The 21,502-nt window shown below is 37.6% G+C and overlaps 1 protein-coding gene across 4 annotated transcripts in view; it reads right to left on the minus strand.

Moving 5' to 3' along the window:
- Positions 1-2,035: 2,035 nt before the first annotated feature.
- The window catches only part of LOC134541893 (procathepsin L-like), a 43,016-nt gene continuing 23,549 nt past the window's right edge, over positions 2,036-21,502 (minus strand). The window contains exons 5-7 of one of the 4 annotated variants that reach the window (XM_063385622.1): positions 8,492-8,683; positions 5,523-5,688; positions 2,036-3,575 (exon numbers count right to left, since the gene is read on the minus strand). In XM_063385622.1, the coding sequence (XP_063241692.1) occupies positions 3,122-3,575; positions 5,523-5,688; positions 8,492-8,683 (812 nt within the window). In that variant the 3' untranslated portion in view covers positions 2,036-3,121. Of the gene's footprint in view, positions 3,576-5,483; positions 5,689-8,491; positions 8,684-21,502 lie in introns of all 4 variants that reach the window. The other 3 variants (XM_063385621.1, XM_063385624.1, XM_063385623.1) reach the window with 3 other exon arrangements.

Consider the following 21,502-nt stretch of genomic DNA (forward strand, 5'->3'; position numbering starts at 1 on the left):
AAATTTGTTTGCAAAATATTGTTAGTGTTTGAATTTTAAGCTATGTTTGTAAAAACACCATTTTTTAATAAAATAAAAAATTTCTTACAAGCTGTAATGTGAATGGATCAAACACCTACACAAATAGGTAACATAATATGGATTATGGATTAAAAGGAAGAGGGTGAAAGAAGGAAAATGAGGATATAGTTATTCATTTTTTTTGACCATAAGAAAGTATTGAGTACGAGAGTAGATCTTACTTATTGGGAAGAGAAAATTTCTGGACATTGCCTGGCAATGCTCCGGTTTGGTTGGCTTCACTATAACTAGTAAATGCTCCATCTGGCCAAGTGTCGAAGATTGGTTATCAAAGTATGGGAAATGGTAAATGTTTTTCAAATTCAAGATTACTCTTTTATTAAACAACAATGGCGTACTTGGACTTCGCGGGGCCCTAAGCCATTTGCTGTTACGGGGCCATCATATTTTGAAGAGGGGCCGTACCAAGAGGCCTGAGGGGTGTATGTAATACTCCCCATGCCTTACCCCAAAAATTTGGAAAATAAACTCCTTAAAACAAAGTTTTTTAAGCCACTCTGGAACTATATTTGCACATTTATCTTGAGACATTTTTGTATTCTTTCCTGAAAAATTATTATTCTCGAGTTGGTTTTATAGATTCTTACAATCAAATTCCAGTAAAATAAAATGATTATGTGAGGCAATAAAATCTAAGAAACATTTTCTTACACAAAATCATGAATTGAAATATGAATTGACCAACATTTTAAATAACATGCCAGAAAAAGTAATATTTTCCTTTTCCCAATAATGTCCATATACACTGACGAGCACATGGCTAAGTAATATCCAGTTTATGATTGAATTAGTGGTCGTTTATTCAAGCCAATAAAAACAGGTGAGAAAGTAGCCATGCTATTTAAGTTGAATTTTTGCATTCACAAGTATCGTCTGCATTTTGGAACGGGATATGAACATCGGTCGAAGTGAAGTGATGCAGGACCATTGGTGTGCAGAGGACGAATGTTTCAAAACTGTATTCAAAACCAATCCGTTTGGTCTATCTTGCAGCTTTTGTGATCGACTTTGATTCGACAGAGATTTAAAGAAGGGAGAAAGCTCGCAAAATCCCATTCCTTGAGACTAAATTCCCCGGCAAAAATTTAGCCAATTTCATTTATTTAGTATCTGTAAAATGTTATTAGATGCCAATAAAAGTATTAGTATGCAGTCAGTGTCTCACTTTCATTTTAATCCATTAAGTAAGAGCGACTTGCTGACAGTCATTTCACATTAAACCAACTGCATTATGTCTCAACACAGCACCACCCAAATTTGTTTTGTGTGTTAAGCATCAGCTTGTACTACGTCCGTATTACATTTGGTTGTTCAACAGTGCGTGGGACACAGCTTAGGACACTAGATGTGATTGTTGGGGGGAAAATGTAACTATAATGGCACTAGCAGTCACTGACATGAAATATTCACCCATTTTCTTCAGGCGGTTACAAGTAAGAGGGAAGCTGTTGAAAAATATTAGACTCTTGATACCTTGAACGAGCGTTGTTGGTGTTACTGAAGTTGAGTCACCCCCAGGGGCGTAGCCAGGGGGGGTTTTAGGGGTTCAAACCTTCCCCCCCCCTTAGCACCAAATATTTAATTAATTTCTTATTCATCACTCAAACAAATATCCTATTAAATTTAATAAAAATTTTACCATTACAATATTTAAATTTAAGTACCGAAAACTGCTAAAATAGCTTTATTTTACACCTTAAAATCCAAATTTTCCCGGGGGAGGACCCCCGGACCCCCCGCTTTTATACGGGGGTGCCAAGCTTCTTAACACCACCCATACACAAATCCTGGCTACGCCACTGGTCACCCCTGGTGGCTGATTCTGTAAGTATTCTGTCGGATGACTGCTTGCATTTGAACAGATTATATTGTTGTTATAGTGCATGGTGACTAACCTTACAGGAAGGTAAAATTTAAGGTAGTAGGGAGGATTTAAAATGAGTAGGACAAGCCATAAAGTATAAAAATTATATATTTGAATCAGGAGAAGTTACATTCTGTTGGTAGATTAGAGTAGGCTAAGCCACAAGGGCACAACTGAAGAATGTCACACAATAATAAAAAAAATACGTATTTACTAAAATAAGTTATTTTAACAATAGAATGGGATGATTAGTTAAAAAAAATTTCTACGTCAGCTTGTTTTATTTTTTTCTTCCCCTTCAGAAAACGATGGGCAGCTGCCCTTCCCTGAATCCATGGTTAAGCCCTTATTCAACCACGTGACCAATTAAAGCTAGCCCTTGTGTTGGCGTCTGAGCTGAATACGCGACGTTTAATTGTTGTGTTTGAAAGGAGGGGGGTGGGGAGAGAGAAAGAATTACATGCAGCTAACGCCGCACCGTTTTGCAGTCCAAAAACACTGTCCTGTTTGACGTTATTTTTTAAACTGCGCCAGGTTAGGTGGGTTTCATAACAATATGTTATCACTATTACAGTGATGGTTTTGCAGCTTTTTAAAAAATTTTCTCTTATTTAAAATTATTGAAACATATATCCATTTTATTTTATTACTAAGTCAATAAAATTTTACCATTTAACTTGAACACCATAGATTTAGCTCATATTCATTTCCGTAAACATTAACCAGTGTAATGAATTTTGCCCACAGCAATAGTCATTTGCTCTAGCATCGGTATTAGGGCGCTGCAAAGTTACAGTTCAGTTTCAAAACTGATGTATGGCTTCTCTACAGTAATTCCTACGAATCTTGCACGCCGCATTAAAATCATCCAACGGTAAATCCTTAGCATTAAATGTTAGGTTACAGTCCAGAGGTACAGTATCGTAAGTTATAAAATTTATCCTGCTTTGCCACTGATATTTTGATTAGGAATTTTCAATGTTACTATCCTTGTAGAAGTGCCTGCTTCTTTGTTTTGAAGTGACATATAGAATGTATTGTCAGAAATAGGAGGTTAAACCAAATATTCACTGACCCCCAAATCAGACGTCCGAATACTCCGTGTTTGTGCATCTTCAGATTTAGTATTTATAATCTTCATTATTTAAAAGAATTATTTAATATTTTATACAACTGTTAATTTTGTTTTGTAGACATTACAAAATTGGAGAACAGTAATAAGTTGGTCACTTTAATCGCAAATTTAGGGGGAAAAAAACATCTTAAAACTTCTAATGGTCTTAAAGTTTTGGAGGGATCAGTAGTTAAGAAGATTTGTGAATAATAAGTTAATTTGAGTCTCGGTAAAAAAGGGTTTCTGGTCGTTGGCGTAAAGCTGTAGACTATAACTGAAGAAGTTGGCGTGGGTGGGTCCGCTACACCAGCGGGTAGCTGGCAGCTGTGGCGACCCCGCAGTGGTTGGTCCCGTCGCGGGCCAAGTGCATGTAGCCTTGCTGTCCCCAAGACGTCCCCCAAGAGTTCTTCAGGATCCAGTAGTCCCTGCCGTCGCGGTCCGTGCCGTAGCCGACCACCAGCGCCGCGTGGTGCAGCACGGTGTTGTTGTTCAGGCAGCGTGGCTCGAAGTACACGCCTGGAACCCACGCGCAGCATCAGTTAGAAGCGTGTGTTTTCACATGTTTCAAATATACATATATTTTAATAATACTCCACTTTGCTTTTAGTTTTTGTGTACTTTTTTATAAGGGAGTGTTGAAACAATTCAAAGTGTAGAATAGGTATTTTACAATAGTTTTTATACCTAATGTTACTTGTGAAAATGAATGTCTGAATTTGTTATTGAAAAAAAAAATGTTTTTAGAAAGAATGCCACATTTAACTCCTGTATACTTCTTTGACAGTTTCTCCTTGCATTTTATTTCAAGGAGGGAGGGAATTAAATATTTAAGAAATTAATAGTCTACATTATATATATACTATAAATCAGTTAAATTTGATTGAAAAACACAACAAGTACTGAAAATGACCATAAAGAAATAGTTTTGAACCAGTTTAAACAGTTAGGTATGCAGCTAAATTTCACAATTTTTCAGTCATGTTTACAATGTAACTTATTTCAAAGTGAACTACAATATATTATCCACCAAAAAAAAAAAAACTCCACTCACTAAGTCCTTTACGTCAAATGACAAGAAAGTACAGAAGTCATTTTTCGTACTGGCACAATGCTGACATGCTTTCTAAATTAAATATCGCTGATTGGTGTTTCCAAATGGTTCGGCACTGATGGGCTGACAGCATGAAAAGGTAGGTAATTCTGCCCAAGATGCAACAGCCCTTACACCTGGCTTACACCCTGAATATGCCAATCAGAGAAACACTCAACTTTGGTACAATAGGGCTTCACTTCGTATCAGTAGCTGTTTTTATGAAAGTCATCACGAAATAAATTTAATTCGCTTAGAAATAAGTAGAAATATCTAGATAGATTAGTTACTTTCAGTCATTGGAATGATCAGTAGTTTCCACTGAATCCGACGGAGCAGTTTGAAATGATTTGCAGAATGATACCGTCTGTTTGGAGCCCTTGCCCTTACAGCACAAATGATTCAAGAATGTCCCTGCAATGTCCCTGCAATGTTCGGGCTCATGGTGACAGTGGTCGGATCACTCGTCTCCCACCAAGGCGAGCCGATTCCCGGCGAGGTCCAACCGGATTGTTCGCAAGTGTGGGGGAACGTGACGGACGTTGCCGTGAGCCGGTGGGTTTTCTCGAAGTGCTCCAGTTTTGGCCACCCATTCGTTCCGGCACTGCTCCTGTCTCATCTCGCCCCTCAACTTCTCTAAGGGCTCTGCCACACTGTTAATCTTTCGCCTGCGACACCTTCCAAAATGTTTTGTGAAATAATGTTGGAGGGTTATGATGTAATCAAAAACGTTATTTGCGCAGCCATATTTCTTTGATAAGTTGGATGACTTGTGTTTCCATAAAATATTTTGCATATAGGACGGCTTCTAAAATATGTTGGACAGAGTCAGCCGATCAGAATCATGCCTAGCAAAACGGAAATAACTTTTGCTTCCGTCACCCAACAGATGTTTAATATGGCGAAAAAACATATGGGCCACTAAAGAGGTTATAAAGGTGAAATAACTAACATAATGTTAACATAAGAGTCGTGTTGGGGGGGGGGGGGATGTGTAAAATGAGATTTAAAGTTTACATCTTGAAATTTTCAAAACACACAAACAAAAACAGCAAATAGTAAAATTATAAAATATTTAAACTTATTATAGCTCACGTTGGTATGCACAATAATACTTACAATGTTAACAAGCAGGGTGGTATGAATATGGCCACAGGCGTAGATCCTTAGGGGGGGGGGGGGGAACTCCCTGTAATTAATAAGCCCCTCACTGAGAGGGGATGAGGGGCTATCTGCACTTGCAAAAGCGTGACGGTGAAACGGGTTTGATGTCAAAACTACGTCTTATGGATATTGTCTGCGTATTGCTAACATATGGGCAGTATACAACATACAAGGATACGGTTGACCCCCCGTGCCAAGCGTGTACTCGCCCTGGCGGTAGAAGCGGAAGGACTCGTGGGCGGCGGCCAGGTACACGGACACGGGGCCCGCGGTGGCCACGGCCTCCAGCAGCTGGCCCTCGCTGCCGCTGCGCAGCACCACGTAGCCCGCGGCGCTGGCGCCGGCCCCCTCGCGCCGGTAGCGGCACGGCCCCTCCTGCGCGCCGGGCACCGTCCGTCCACCAGTGCAAGGGAAAACACGGTCGTTTGCACAGCACGCAAATCGCAACACGTCACCAACCCAAAGGCAAGGTCCCCTTAAGCTCTCAGGGGAAGGAAGAAAAAAAAATTGTGTATTCAAGTTCTTGTCTTTCAAGAAAATGCAGGTATTACTTAAAAGTTGTTCAACACCGAAATAAATTTACATAGCGTTTTTTATATACATGCATCATTTTTTTTTTTTATGCGTTCATGCATGAGGGTCGGAAATGAAACTTTTTATGGCTACTTAAAAGTCGCCATTCGTCTTCCAAAACATGAAAAAAATACTCCATACACCCAGGTATATCCCCTCCCCCCCCCCTTTTTTTCTTTACAAAATAACATATGGGTACCCTTGCCCCAGCTGTATAGGTATTCATGTCCATGAAAACATTTCAAAATGATTATTTACTTTCACCGTACGAAAATTTAGCGAGCGAAAACGTGATTCTTGTAATAGAAACAACATCGTGACCTTCTATGCACAGAAATATTTAAACGTTTTCGGAACTATTTACTTCAAATGAGGAAAGACGGGAACGCAATCCCAAACGTGATGCTTGCGTTGCGTTGTTGCGTGTTCCATAGTTTATAAACGAGTATTTTAATACATCGGTATTTAACTTTTTGAGTCATTCGTTTGGGTTTTGTGTTTTCTTTAGGTACGTCTAAACCCAGCTTTAAGCCGACTTTACGAACAACAAACGCAGCAAAGTAACAAACGAAAGACGCAAAAGGTTATCAATAAAATTTTCAAATGCCCGTTTATAAACTACGCAAAACGCTAACGCTACAAAAGCAACGCAAGCATCGACCAACTTTCAACTCCTTGCGTTTCCGCATTTCGTGAAAAGATAATCTTTTAAAGACGCAGACATTTTGTGCATAAAATGACACAATGTTGTGTTGCTATCTAACACATCACAATTTCATTTGTTGAATTTTCGCCAGTGAAAGAAAATAATAATTTTAAATCAAACTTTTGGCAATTTCAGATGTTTTCATGATAAACGTGAATTATCAAAGTAAGCCGGAGATATAAATTTGTTTTCTGCTGTGTTACGATATAAAGTTGTAGGGTTCATAACGTCTTTATAAGTGACCGTAATTTTCTTGCATTGGTTGCGTGTTTCGTTGTTGCGTCGCTGTATTCCTTCCGTTGTTTATAGCCCCTGCATTAGGGAGTTGATGCGTAATAATGCAGTATGTGCATAAAAGATTGTCCCAGTTTTAATGGTATAGTATAACAGTTTAATTTAGAATATTGACAACAATTCATACATCAATTTGAAGGTAAACTAATCTATTTTTTCTAACAAATGTTCAATATGTGCACCTTTAGTTACATGGCACACATCCAACCTACAGTCCAATTCTTCCCATACTTTGGTTAAAAAGTCTTCATTTCTGTGTCTTTACTCTGGCAAATCATTAGGTAGCGGCGGAACGTAGACACGATAATAAAGCCCTATAGGAAAGATCGCATGGCGTTTATGTTAGGTGAACGTATGGAGGCCAGCGAAAAAGAGCTCTGTCGCCTCGACCATTACGACCAATCCAACGGTCAGGAACTCCAACGTTCAACCACTCTTGTACGAAGAGTTTACAATGGGGAGACGCCATTCAGTCGCCATTTTGCTTAGGTGACGCTGCAAGCGAGAAAACAACAAAGCAGTACTCGCGCATTCGCTTATCTAAAACTGTTTGAGTTACTCTTTGTGACCTTGAACCAACACACTACAAAGCTTACAGTTAACACTAATAAAATTTATAACCGGGATATTATTTTATGGACATACGGTACTTTTTTTTTTACCATGCTCATGTTTTTAAAGTCAATATTAAACCGACCTTTCCCATATTGGTTTCAAAATATTTTGAAGTGAATTTCTTTACAGCCATCATGGTAAGTAGAGATGGCGACAACGAGCAATTGGGTGAGACCTTGTGGCTGCGGATACGTCAATTGCTGAGTAAAAACATTATTCAGAAGCCTCTTAACACGACTAGAAACTGAATTTTCAGACATATAGATTTTAAAACACATTACTTGTAACTTATACTGTATGAAAGCCCCTAAAATCGTGAATTTATGTATAACATTTTAACTATCAAATTTGCTTGCCGAAAATACTAGTAGCACTGCTAGTGAGCCGACGAAGAACTACAATCAGTAGGTGAAGTTTCACTTCTAATGTGCTATACGTATGCAACTTTACTATTAATATGCTGTTTGCGTGCTATCGTAAATGTAGCCTAGGCTTAACCAGAGCGACTTCATCTTAAAAAACCTAGCACCTACCTTTTAGACCAGTTCTACAATGATACGGAAACGGATCCGGACACGCAAGATATCTATGTTTCACTATCCGTCTGTCGCTTAATGCAATTTAAGAAAACGTAACAAACGACAACAATGAGACTGAACTTAAAGATCGCAGCAATTAATTTTAAAAAGGAAAAAAAAAACTCTGAGATCCGACGAAAAAATATCGTGATCAGGTTTTATACATAAAATAAAAATAAACCACAAAGTAGTGATATAACTCTGGATATTCTTGTACTTGAAACAATTTTTCACGTATTTAAAACGTCTGCAAACAAAGCGACCCCGGCGGCCAAATACTCCGCTTGTATTGGTCGGACGGAGTAACGTATTCATTGGCGAGCTAATCCGCACGGGCGCGTGTCCGCATCGCTCTCACAACTGGAATACTACAATTGCGAAGGTGCAGGAACACGGGTGCCGGCGAGCCCACCTGGCCGGTGTACGGGTAGGCCTGGTCGGTGTCCAGGCCGCGGTTCTCGCTGACGTACAGGAAGGCCAGGTTCATGGAACCGCCGGAGCAGCCGTGGTTGCCGTGCCTCCGCGAACAGTCGACGAGGTTCTGCTCGCTCAGCGGCACCAGCTTGCCGGTCTTCCTGAACATCTGGCCCTCCAGCGCGCCCGTCTGCAACACCGCCCTCTGGTTGGAAACAGTGCCAGCGACTACATGGGAAACTGGGAAGAAATACACGAGACAGGTGATGTCAGCGAACCCGGCGGCGTGGAGTGTACCCACGTGCGTGAGACTAGTTACAGTAGTGGCATCTAGCGGCGTGGAGTGGCAAATAGCTAGAAAGCAATGCAGTAACGCGTCTCGCGCTTCGCCAATGCCAATCGTCCAGCATTTCCCACATTGTCGTATTACGATATTTGGTATAAAGCTGTGTCCGAATTAGCCTGAACTTGCCCCGGAAGCGATCACGTTGGCTGTCCGAACTGGAAGTGAAATATGGAGGAATTCAAGTAAACGAATCCGTGTACTTCTAGCGTACTTCGAGGTAAAAAATAAAATTAATGTGTGCATTATATTTTTAAAAAAATTTAATTAATTTTAAGAGTTGTAAAATCACTTTCACTTTATATATGACTGTATTATTTAATTTAAAAAAATATTAATATTTAAACAAAGGTCATAGCCAGCTAAGTATGGGGTGAGCTGCCCTCACGCGCATTCGTTCCAAATTTTGGCCAAAAGTTTCGTCTGATGGGTTACAAACTCACCCCAAATTTCAACCTTGTAGCTGCACTAGGAACAAAGATAAAAATACCACTAGTATTTTTGGGGAAGATTTTATTTTTTAGGATATACTGGACCGATTTTTGTGAGAAAAAAAAAATTTGTTTAAATATATTCAAGGCGATTCACAACAAAATTCAAGAACTTAATCCCACGAACGTAACTCCCGGGAAAAAAATTATTTTAGTTTTCATTATTTTATTTCGGTCACTCGCTTACGAGATACAAATACCATGCGCGTGTGTGTCTGTGTGTGTTCGTTCGTTCAATTCACCGATTGCTTTGAAATTTTTACACAACGTAACATTCGAATTCACGCATGTTTTTATATACCTATGTCACCTGTGACAGGTAAAAAGATAGATAAAAATACATAGGTAAAAAATATATAATAATTAGATATTGTTTGTGAAAACGACTTCTGTTTTGTAAAGGTAGAAAGATATAGACGTAGAGAGAGGTATAGAGAGACAGAGCGAGATATACAGATATATATATATATATATATATATATATATATATATGTATATATGTATGTATATATATATATATATATATATATATATATATATATATATATATATGGATATATACAGGGCCGGTCCTAGGGCGGTGCGAGCGGTGCGACCGCCCCGGGCGCCATCAAGGGAGGGGGCGCCGAAATCAACCGACACATGAGACGAACGACGGCGACGATCGGTCGAGTCTCACGGGAAAATGGATGACTTGAGATACCTGCCCTCTGACGTCACGGTGTCACGTCACCAAATTCAAATGAATTCAAATTAACAATGATTTTGTGTACGACAGCTCTTTCAACGTGGCTTATTCGGATTCCATTACTAGCGACTGTTTATTTACATCCTGTGTCCCACAGTTTACATTGGCGCTTCATCCGGCCGTTACTTGAACTGCTTGGATCCTTCCCCATTTCAAGTCGTCCATTGCGGGGGAGTGGGACGCGGGGTTAAATTTCGTCCGTACTAGTTTCGCTAGGCAAGCATTGTTTATTGAATTGCCAAGTCGTTCAAACATGCGCGAGTGTATATCTGTGTTGTACAGTGTGTGTGTCGTTAGATTATTACAGAAGAATTCTTAATAGAAAACAGAAGTAGGTAAGTATTGGTTATATAAGTTCCTTTCTAGTAGTGGAGCACAGATGCGGATACCGATTAATCGCATATTAACAGCAACGTATCCAAAGTTTTGTAAATATGGCGTATTCGTGCATGTTCGGCGATGATAAGAAATACATATTGCGACAAGACGTTGGCGACACTTAATTTCCATACATATACATTGCATTGAAATGTTATTAACGTTTACTTGTTCTAAACGTTCACAATCGTTCTGAAATTATCTCCGTTATTTTAGTACAGTTATTTTCCGATAAGAATCTTAACTTATTTAAATGTTAACATATGTTTATACACAAAGGCCAAACATGAATAGCGTAATAATTTATCACCATATAAAGTGGACGTTTCAAGAATCGGTAATCGGTAAAGTCATACCAGTGCACCACTACTTTCTAGTGTATTCTGTGGTACTGCGATAAGACATTTCCACTTATCAACGAACGAAACCGCACGGCGAGATTAAGGGCGCCGTCTGGACGATGGAAGGAAGCCACTGTATACATTTACCTCTATATCTCTCCTTTGGAAAGAACTTGAGATTTTCAATTTTTGTTTGGGCAGGAAAGGAGTAAAAAGAACATTCGACGTCGGTCTGGTGGATTTAAGTTGTCACATACCCACCTTAACACTTTTGCGACCCCGCCAATATCACGAAAATGGCTCTTTTCAACCTATTTTTTTGTGCAGTAAAAACCGTCAGAATTTAAGGAACTCACCAGTCAGACGCGCCCTGTACCTTCTTGCATTGATTCCTGCATTTAAACAGGCATGTCACCGCGGAAAATTCTTAATGGCAATACTAGAGGTAAACGTATGCACGGGCGAAACTGCTAGCCACCTCGTGGCGCCCTCTGTAGCTGTACCGGCAGCCGGCTGCTATCTCTCCCGCCGCGGTGGCGTGACGTGTAGTCGGGAGGGGGGGGGGGGGGCGCGAGGCCTTGACTGCTCAAGGCGATAGTGGCCCTTCTCCTCCTCTTTCCCCTGTCGGAGGAATAACTGAACAAGAACGTGTAAAGGAATTACGGAGTGATATTCACAATGGACCATTTCATGTATTCGGGGACCATTCAAAGTGCAGTGAACGAGAATACTATTGTGATGGTTCTAGAAGCACAGAAGAGAATATAGTTCCAAGTATGAAAAGTATGGGCATGTGGGATGAAATAATGTCAGAAAATAATGTGGTAGTTCATCATGCAGAAAGGCTCTTGAAAAACATGACAACAAATAGAGCTGAGTCTTTTAATAATACAGTTGCAAAGTTTGTTAGTGGTAAAAGAGTCAACTTTTCTCTCCGTGGTGGATACCTTACCATAAGTGAACTTTCAGTTATTTCGTGCAATGCAGATGGTAACGAACAAGCCGAAATTCACAAAAAATTCACAAATCACAGTCCTGGTGAATATTAAAAAAAAAATTTAAAAGCAAAAAAAAAATTCTACTGAAAAAAGAAGAAAAGAGGCGCTTGGAAAACCCCACAAAGAATACTAACAAGAAAATTAACTTTTCAAAAGACTCACATTATGGCAATGTTTCTCAGATACCAGACATGAATCCTGAAGAATACGAAAAGAAAAAAGAAGAATTTTTGAGAGGACTGCAGTGTGACAGCAAAGAAATTCAGCATATCCAGTCATCAACCACTGGACAAAGGCACTGTATCTTGTGGAAATGTGAAAGAGCAAAGCGTCTGACGGCTTCAAATTTCGGAAAAATATGTCAAATGAGAGAAACAACACCGCGCTCTAAAACAGTTCAATCTATTTTATATTCAACCTTCTCTAGAAACAAAGCAACTAAATATGGAATTGAGAACGAACCCCATGCAGTCACTCAGCTGGAACAGGAGGTGGGCTTAGTCATAATTCCTTCAGGACTTTTCATTGACGAAAATATACAATTTCTAGCAGCATTGCCTGATGGGCTCATTGGTAGTGATGGCATCATTGAAATCAAATGCAACTGCCAAGACTATGCTTCCTGAAACGGTAATTCTGGAGAAAAAAAAATTCTTTTTTTGTGAATTGAAGGATGGAAAAATGCATCTCAAGATCGGTCATATGTACATGTACCAAATTCAGGGACAACTCCATGTTACAGGTCGCTAATTATGCCTTTTTGTCGTTTGGACTCCAAAAGGAATGCTTTTTCAGAAAATCACAAAAGATTACAATTTCTGTAAAAGTTTAATGGAAGAAAAACTTATACAGTTCTACATGAATTCATTACTGCCAGTAACACTAACGTGTCATGATGTAGTCCTTCAATGAAGATATTTAGAAAACACGGCGGTTTTATTTCAACTTAAATATTGGGTTTTACAATGTACTTTTTATAGGACTAGTATTTATACAGGTAATATGCCAAGTGTCATTCTGATTGGGAAATTATGTTTAACAAGAAAACCAGTTTAAATGTGCTCGTGCATATGTGTGTGGTGAGTTTGAGAAAACTGAATGCAGAAGGTGATTTCAAACAGAACATGTAAAATTGGTATCTGCATAAATAAGAAAGTACTTAAAGGTGTGAACATTGTTGGAAAAAATGTTTATTTTTGGATTGTATGTAACTACATTCAAAAATTTAATTAATATTTAACACAGTTCTATATTTAAAAACAATTTTATTTTATGGGTTATCTATATGCATTATTTTCTTCTTCTATTTTGTTTGGTTTGTGGATTCTTAGGTATATTTCGAAGAAAGACTACCTATTGTTATTGAAGCCGTTTCCAAAGTGCGACTGCAGGAAAATTTTAAGATGATTTTTCGTTTAATGTTCTATAGATACCGAAGCCATCGTGAAATCAAACGTTTGTGTGTATATACATATACAATTTATGGACACGATACTGCCTTAATTGTGCACAAATCATTTCCAAACTGGTAAATAAAATATAGTAATAAAATTTTGGTCGAATTCTTTAATGGGAATAATCCCACCAAAGTGGTAAAATGGGGAAGGTTTTGATTAACGTAACAATCGCTTTAAATCCCATAGTATGACAAATACTGCATCGTTTGAACGTATTATAACTCGTAGGAGTAATACCAAAAACCTTTGAATACATTTTTTTGATACGACCAACCATAAATGCAAGGGTCGGAAAAAACATGAGTTTGAGGACAGAAAAGTTCGTAACTTCCTTAGTAGACACATCATCAAATCTGTTAGTATTGTTTGTAAATGTTATAATTTTTAACACAATTTTTTGTCTGAAACAATTTTTGATAAGCCAAACGATTGCTCAAGGGGTTGTAAATAGCAAGGGTAGAAATATAAAAAAACTCAATTCCCATAGGCCTACTATGTACAATATTAAATACGTTATTATTTATGGTAAAACCCTTAAAAAATTAATTATATAACAATTAATGTTAAATGTATATTTTTATTTTTTATCTAAAACTTTGGTCCAAAACAATTATTGATTAGACCGCAAGAAGTTGAAAAAAAAAACTCATGTGGAGATAAAAAGAACTAAACAAAACTTCCGTACCATGTACCTACACTATCAAAGTCATTCATATTTTTATTTTACTTTCTATATATTGCCAAGAACGTTTATATGAAGTAAAATATTATGTAACCAGCCATTACTCCAAGCCGTGGGAATAAAAACGGTTAAAAGACAAAAAAAAATCATTAACTTTTTAGTTGATATACTATCAAAAATGAAATAATTTATGCAAAACTCCTAAACATTATCCAAAACCTTTGGCTGAAACAATTGTTGCTACGACGAACTATTTACACTTATAATAGAGGTTGAAAACAGTTTTATAGTTCCTATCAAATATGTTGAAATTTATTTTTTACTATCTTCATATTATCATAAACAATGATCCAGAGCAATTTTTTGTGACCACTTTACGTTCTATGTTATTCAGTCCTGGATGAATTGAACTAAATCTTTTAACATAGTTTTGGGACATGAAATAAGACAGTGTTCATTCGATCAATTTTGAATATTGTAGAACGTACAGGATGCTAAAAAAGTTTCAGAAGTTTATATAAGTTTTTTGAACATTTCATGAAGTGATAGGTACTTCGAAATCTACCTAAACCTGTAGTCTGTGCCGAGAGGGGTGGATTTCGTTTACTCAATTTGTCATACTGGAAAAACTGTGTAGTGCAGTGCTTATGAAGAAAGTTGAATGACAAAAATTTATTTTGCAGCTGCCTTGAAGAAAATGTTTTTTGCTGTAAGGTATATTTTTATTTTGTTACTCGAAGATTTAATATTATTGAATAAATATTTTTCTTTGATGATTTAGATTCGTTTCATTTGTTATCAAATTTTTTTAAAACTTATCTACTTTTTATTTCATACCAAACATTCTTAAACTTAAAAAAAAAATTCCATTATTAAAACTCAAAATGTAACAGCCGTTAGTAAAAATGTGTGCCTTTTAAATTATTTGTATTTAAAATATCGCTACTACTGATTTTAGTCTGGAAATTTGCCTGTTTGCCTACGTATTTATGACACCCTTGAGACTGAATAAAACTGCCCGCGCCCTTGGTGCAGAAATGCTGTTAATTTAGTAACCGATCAAAATTTAAAAAATATATACAGATAAAAATTAAGAAAAAAGTTCAAAAGTTAAACATTTTTGGTATTAAATATATGTAAATTAAAATGGTCATTCACAGCGTGACTGTACTTCTGGCACCATAGAGGTTTTCAAGTAGTTTTGCGAATAACCGGGAAAACATCACATTGTAATCAATCATCAATGTAAAGTAGTGTCCAGACATGTATTTCTAAGTCAGTAATTCAGACAGAATTATTTTTTTACGTATGCAGTCACATTTGTCTGTGTGACATATACACAATAACTTATTGTTAACACGTTAATATCAACCACTAAAATAAGTATCTTGCTATATCGCTACACTCTAAACATATATGCAATTGGCACGCCGGCTACGGTAAACTAAAGGACGCAGAAAGATTCAGACACATAGTCCAGGCATTTTATAAGAAAAAGGGGTCGATTTATGGACAAATTGTAAGAAAAGGTTTTATTTTATCAAAATTTGCAGAAAAGTTCGTAGAATATCATGTCCAAAATCCACCGAAATACACTTTATTTTGGTAACGTTTTTTCCGGGATTTGTCCCGGAAAAATGGGGAATAAATTAATAACTGGAAAACGGTGCGTTCTACGAAGAAATGTATAGACACTAAAATTAAAGAGAGCTAAATTTACCATAAAATATCAAAAATGTACAAAAATCCACTAATAAATACTATTTTGTTTTCTGGAATTCGTCCCGGAAAAACCTAAAATATTGAAATAAATTGAAAATGGCGCATTTTATAGCAAAATGTTTCATGACAAAGTTAAAGTACACAACGATTTTCATAATACATTACAAATACACAAAAATCAACACAAAATAGGTTTTTGGTTTTCCAGAAAATTTCCTGAAAAAAAAATACAAAACGAAAACGTTGTATCGTACGTCAAAGAAAGTCGTGACTAAAATTAAAGACTTTTTTGTATTAAATTTAATTTCAATTCACCAAAATCTGCTCATATATATATATATATATACATATGTATATAGTTTTTTTTGTGACTCGTCCTGGAAAATCTTTAAAAATTCAATAAAACGAAAACGGAACATCGTATTGAAAAAGTTTCAGTGGGACAAACAAAAGCACACAAGATTTCCTATACTAAATCCTAAATTCACTGAAATCTGGTAAATAGAATTTATTTTGTGATCGGCCACGGAAAAAGTATTGAATATTTAGGCTAAATAACAGAAAGAATTGTATCTTATGTCAAATTATGTCAGATCCGAACTATATTCATTTTCCATAATATTGTCACGATCCACCTTCAGAGGGGGGGGGCGAGAATCGTAGCTCTTTACATAGAAACAACTCGCTTGGCATCAACTAGTCTTAACTTCATAAAATACTTTACTGTACCTAGGATCATAGGTTCGTCATCCCGTACAGGATGTCTGGTGAGAGCTGAACTAAGGAGATTTTGCAAAATAACATAATACTTAATTAAAATTATTTTATTCTTAAAGTCAAATACTCAACATCATTTTAAAGAACATTTAAATAGCGGGATTACAATTTAAAACAATAATCTCTTTACTTCCTTAACGATTGAACGACCTTACAAGAGAGAGAATGAGAGAACTTCACTAAACACTTCCCTAGTCCTTCCGAATACCTCAAATCATAATTAATACTTAAAATTAAAACAAAGATAAGTCCATACTCACATTTTCCGAAAAGCCTTTCTTGATCGATTACTTAAAACTAACGTAGGGGCCTCTCCTGCCCTTAAAATCCGAACGAACATTACATTTTAAAAATTATAACTAAACGACTAGTGACGAAGGCCATTGCCTCCGCCCGAAAGCTTGAAGATGACTACATTATGACCTAACTTAAATTAAACGACTCGTGGCCTCTGGCGTCGGCCATAGCTTCTGCCCGAAAGCTTGAATTCCTACATCACGAACGAACTAACAACTCGTGACCACAGGTGAGACGCATAGCCTCCGCCTGAGTGAGCCTGAATTCCTACATCACGAACGAACTAACAACTCGTGACCACAGGTGAGACGCATAGCCTCCGCCTGAGTGAGCCCCGAGTCACCACTCACTTGCGCTTAAATTCGCGCGCCCTGCCGCGCCTACCATAACAAAAGCTCGTTATTGAAGTCAAATTTACTAAACAACTAACTAGAACATCTGGGAAGACTACCCCCCCTCTACCCCAATGTGCAGGCCACACCGCGCGGCTTGTTACGACAGCGCGCCCCAGTAACTGCGGCCCGTGGCTGCGCCAGCGCGCGGCCAAACAAACAAACAAAATTCTGCAAGCCCGCAGCGCGCCGCGCCGGCCCCGTGCCCCAATTACATGGTCACGCCACTTGCGCTGACGAGTGAACAGAGCAGCCAGCCCAGAGTCCCGTCAGTAAAGTCCCTAAATTTGATTTCAACAACCCTGCAAAATTTCAACCCGCGACAATATATTTTGAAGTCACTTAAATTATATTCCTTTTTCAGTTAGTGATGTGTTAAAACGTTTTTAAAATCTACCTTAATAATTTTACAGAAAAAAATCAGACTCATTTCAACTGCTTATCGTTTGAAAGATAAATTCGACACGTCCATTCTCACAAAACATACCATACAATTAAATTAAAAACCGTCACAGTAACTGCAGTCCTCGGGAGGTAATTCACGCCGGTTTTTACATGTTGATCCATGACAGTTTACAGAAGCAGAAGAACATGAGATGCCGTGTTTCCTACTACTGCAGTTGGATGCACCGCAACCATCTTCCTTGCAAGTGCACCTGATTACCTTCAAAAGGCATTCCGGAGCTGTTGACTTGTCTGTCGAAATTGGCAAGAGAAGGTGGCCACATTTTCTCCATCCCCATTCTTCTGGATTCATCTTAATTCCCTTCCATTCTTGTATCTGATAGAAAACCCTTAAGAAATGGAAACGAGCTGAAGCACTAGTTGGAGGTAACTGTTCTGGTTGTACACATTTGTAACTAGTAGCTGCTTTCTCACTAAACACTTTAAAACGCAAAGTGTCGAGTGTGTCACTTCTCGACCCATTGTACAGGCGTACTGGCAGCTGTTCTCCCGATTTTACAATGTCTTCTTTTGATACACTGGGAATACTATCTGAAAATACTTTCGCAAGTTGCCTGAAGGCACTGTCATTCTGGATCAGATTCAATATTTTCCCCTTTCCTATACCATAGATGTGTGATGTTGTGTAAAATCCCATGAATGCATGGCAGAAAAGAATATTACTACAAATTTCATCACCGAGCTTCAGCTTTAGCTCCTTAATATGATATGTTTTCTTCTGCCTTTGTTCACTTTTTAAACACAAACAGTTATGTGATTGTGGATCAAAGTAGTAGAGTAAAAGGACAAGTAAATCTGTGTCTGTTCCTATAACTGTTGTCAACTGTTCTTTTGCACATTTTAGAGCTTCTTGGACAATGTAAATATCTGCATCACCTGGTGCTTCGACAACAGGACATTCTGCTAGGCATAAATGTATTGCTAATAACCTTAAAAATTGTCCTTTATTTCGCTCGTTCAAAAGAAACATATCTTTACGGAGTGATAGTTGCATTTCTCCTGTGAATTCAACTACAGGTGATGCATTACCTCTTGTTCTTCTCATATGTGCTGTGTCTTTAGTACTGTGAGTTTTCCCATATCCATCAAATACAGTAGTTGCTAATCCATAATTTTTTCAAGATGAAACGTACAGCTGAGCGATCTCGTTGTAAATTGCAGTATGGGGCCAAGGTAACTGATAAAGTAAATATCCTCCGTCAATGACATATTTAATCGCAGTTGCGTTTTCATTCACTCAGTACAAGGGAATGGGAAATCAATCGTATAAATAGTAACTATACCAGGACAATAGTGCATAAATTTTAAGCAAATTTTGATAAAGTTCAATTATATAATGCAACCTTTTGCCCTTAATTTAATTCACGATTTATTTTGAAGTACGGTGCACGGTTTCCGTTTTTTTTCTTTTTATAACTTTTTTCCGGGACATTTCCTGGAAAACAATGAAATGTAGATCTGTGTGAAATTCTAATATATTATGAAAAACATTGTTTACTTTATCTTTTCCCTAAACCATTATGCTGTAAAGTGCACAATTTTTCGATTTATTTCATTTTTAATATTTTTTCCGGGACTAATCCCGGAAACGAAGCAGAAGTTATAAGCGGATTTTCTTGAACTTTGGATATGTTATGGAAAAGTTAATTTCCTTTAATTTTTGTCTCTACAGATTTTGTCGTCAGATGCACCGGTTTTGAGTTTTTTTTCCGCGTTTTTCCGGGACAAAACCCGGAAAAAAGTTACCAAAAGAAAGTGGATTTCGGTGGATTTTGGATATGTTATTCTACGAATTTTTCTGCGAATTTTGATGTAAAAAAACCTTTTCTTGCAATTTGTCCATGTTTTTTTCATATATGTACATATTTCCTGGACTAACATGGCGAGGCGGCAGGGCGGCTCTTATCTGGCCAGCAGTGTCGGCGTGAGGAGGAGGGTGGGTATAGTGGGGTGGGGCAGTGAGGAGGAGATAAGAGTAGTTTCGAATGTCGCCACTCAGCTCCGAGCAAGAACGACATGCTATGTACGCGATCACGCGTTTACTCTCTAGCCAGACGGCGCCCTTAAACACGGTGTCTTAGGCATTTAATGATTACGCGCGTTTGTCGAGTACGTTTCTTCTTGCAGCCCGATGTACTGCGCTTTTGTAGTGTATTTATTATAGGGTATGTATGGTAGCTTTTGTATGGAAGTGATGTACCTGTTACGTAATAACTATTATTTAATCTTTGCCTATACTGCGTTTTACATATAAGGTGGTAAAGGTGTAGGTACTAGTTTGTTTTAACAAATTTTTATAGGCCTACTATATATTATATATCACTCTTGTTAAAGTTATTTATTTTTTGTCCAATAACTATTAAAAAACGTTTTGTCTAAGGGCCTGTTTTACTGCCTTTATTTAAGTGACAATTAGCGTTAACTGAGTTTTTACGTATTTTGAATGGAAAATAAATGAAAAATCAATCAGTTATACTAACTGCCAGTTAAATAATGGTGGTTAAATACAGGTCCGTAATTAATTAAAAGTGCAAAAAACGGGTTTTATAATAGTCCCTGAATTAAATAAAGGGGAAAAAACTTACATTAATTATTTTATAACTGGCTATGCCGGCGATTTCGATCGCGTGGGTCCGTGGGAATAGATTATCGCACATCAGAATTTAAATCTTTAACTCAAGTATGTCCTATTCTATGTCACTGAAGATACACAGCACCAATTTCAAGATTTAGCTGTTCCTGGAACCTCATCTGCATCTCAAAATATTACAGAAGAAGTTGTAGCAGATGAATCGTTATCATCATCTTTTAAAGAGAGAAAACTAGATGATATTTCAAAAATGGCCGCTTATTATTGACTCTGCAACAAAAGATGAAATCCTTCTTCGAGGCCCTGTTTGTAATGAAATGAACAACGAAAATTACCCAAAGAATTGTGACGACCGTCATTTTTCAAATTCGCATTTTGAAAAAGTAATGCCAAATGGGGAGATTTTTAAAAGAAGATGGCTCGTGTACTCTAAATCTGCAGATAAAGTATATTGTTTTTGCTGTCGTTTACTCAACACAAACCCCAACTCTAATTTGGGAAAAGAAGGATTTGACGACTGACGGCACTTATCAACGCGTCTCAAAACACACGAAACATCCTCAGATCACCGACGTGGTTTGAACAGTTGGATACAAGCATCGATTAGGTTGAAGAACTGTAGCGGGATAGACAAACAATTACAAAAACAGATTGAAGATGAGAAATCGAGATGGGTTGCTATCTTCGAAAGAATGATGTCGATAGTGTTCTTCTTGGCAGGCAATAATTTGGCGTTTAGAGGGAGCTCTGAAACATTATACACCCCTAATAATGGCAACTTCTTGGGTTTGGTGCAATTATTAGGAAAATTTGACAATGTGATGATGGAGCACCTCCGCCGTGTTGTAAATAAAGAGACTAATGTCCACTATTTCAGCAAACGCATTCAAAACGAATTAATTGGCTTACTTGGAAGTGAAGTTCGAAATAATATAGTGAATATGGTAAAGTCAGCTAAATACTTCTCCATCATTATGGACTGCACTCCTGATGTAAGACGCATTGAACAAATGTCACTAACATTCCGGTTCGTTGACGTTAATGAAGAAGAAGTGGAAGTGCGAGAGTGTTTTGTTGCTTACAAGCCAGTAAGTGACTCTTCAGGAGCAGGACTCACTGGCCTCTTTCTTGATTCGATTGTACAAGAATTTGATTTAGACATGAACGATTGTAGAGGTCAAGGCTACGATAATGGAGCGAATATGATAGGAGTGAACAAAGGTGTACAAACCAGAATTTTAAACCTATATCCTCGGGCATTTTTTAATCCATGTGGCTGCCACGGCTTGAATTTGGTGATAGCAGATGCAGCCAAAAGTTCCGTTAAA

The sequence above is a fragment of the Bacillus rossius genome (assembly GCF_032445375.1).
Source record: "Bacillus rossius redtenbacheri isolate Brsri chromosome 4 unlocalized genomic scaffold, Brsri_v3 Brsri_v3_scf4_2, whole genome shotgun sequence".
Classification (NCBI taxonomy): domain Eukaryota; kingdom Metazoa; phylum Arthropoda; class Insecta; order Phasmatodea; family Bacillidae; genus Bacillus; species Bacillus rossius.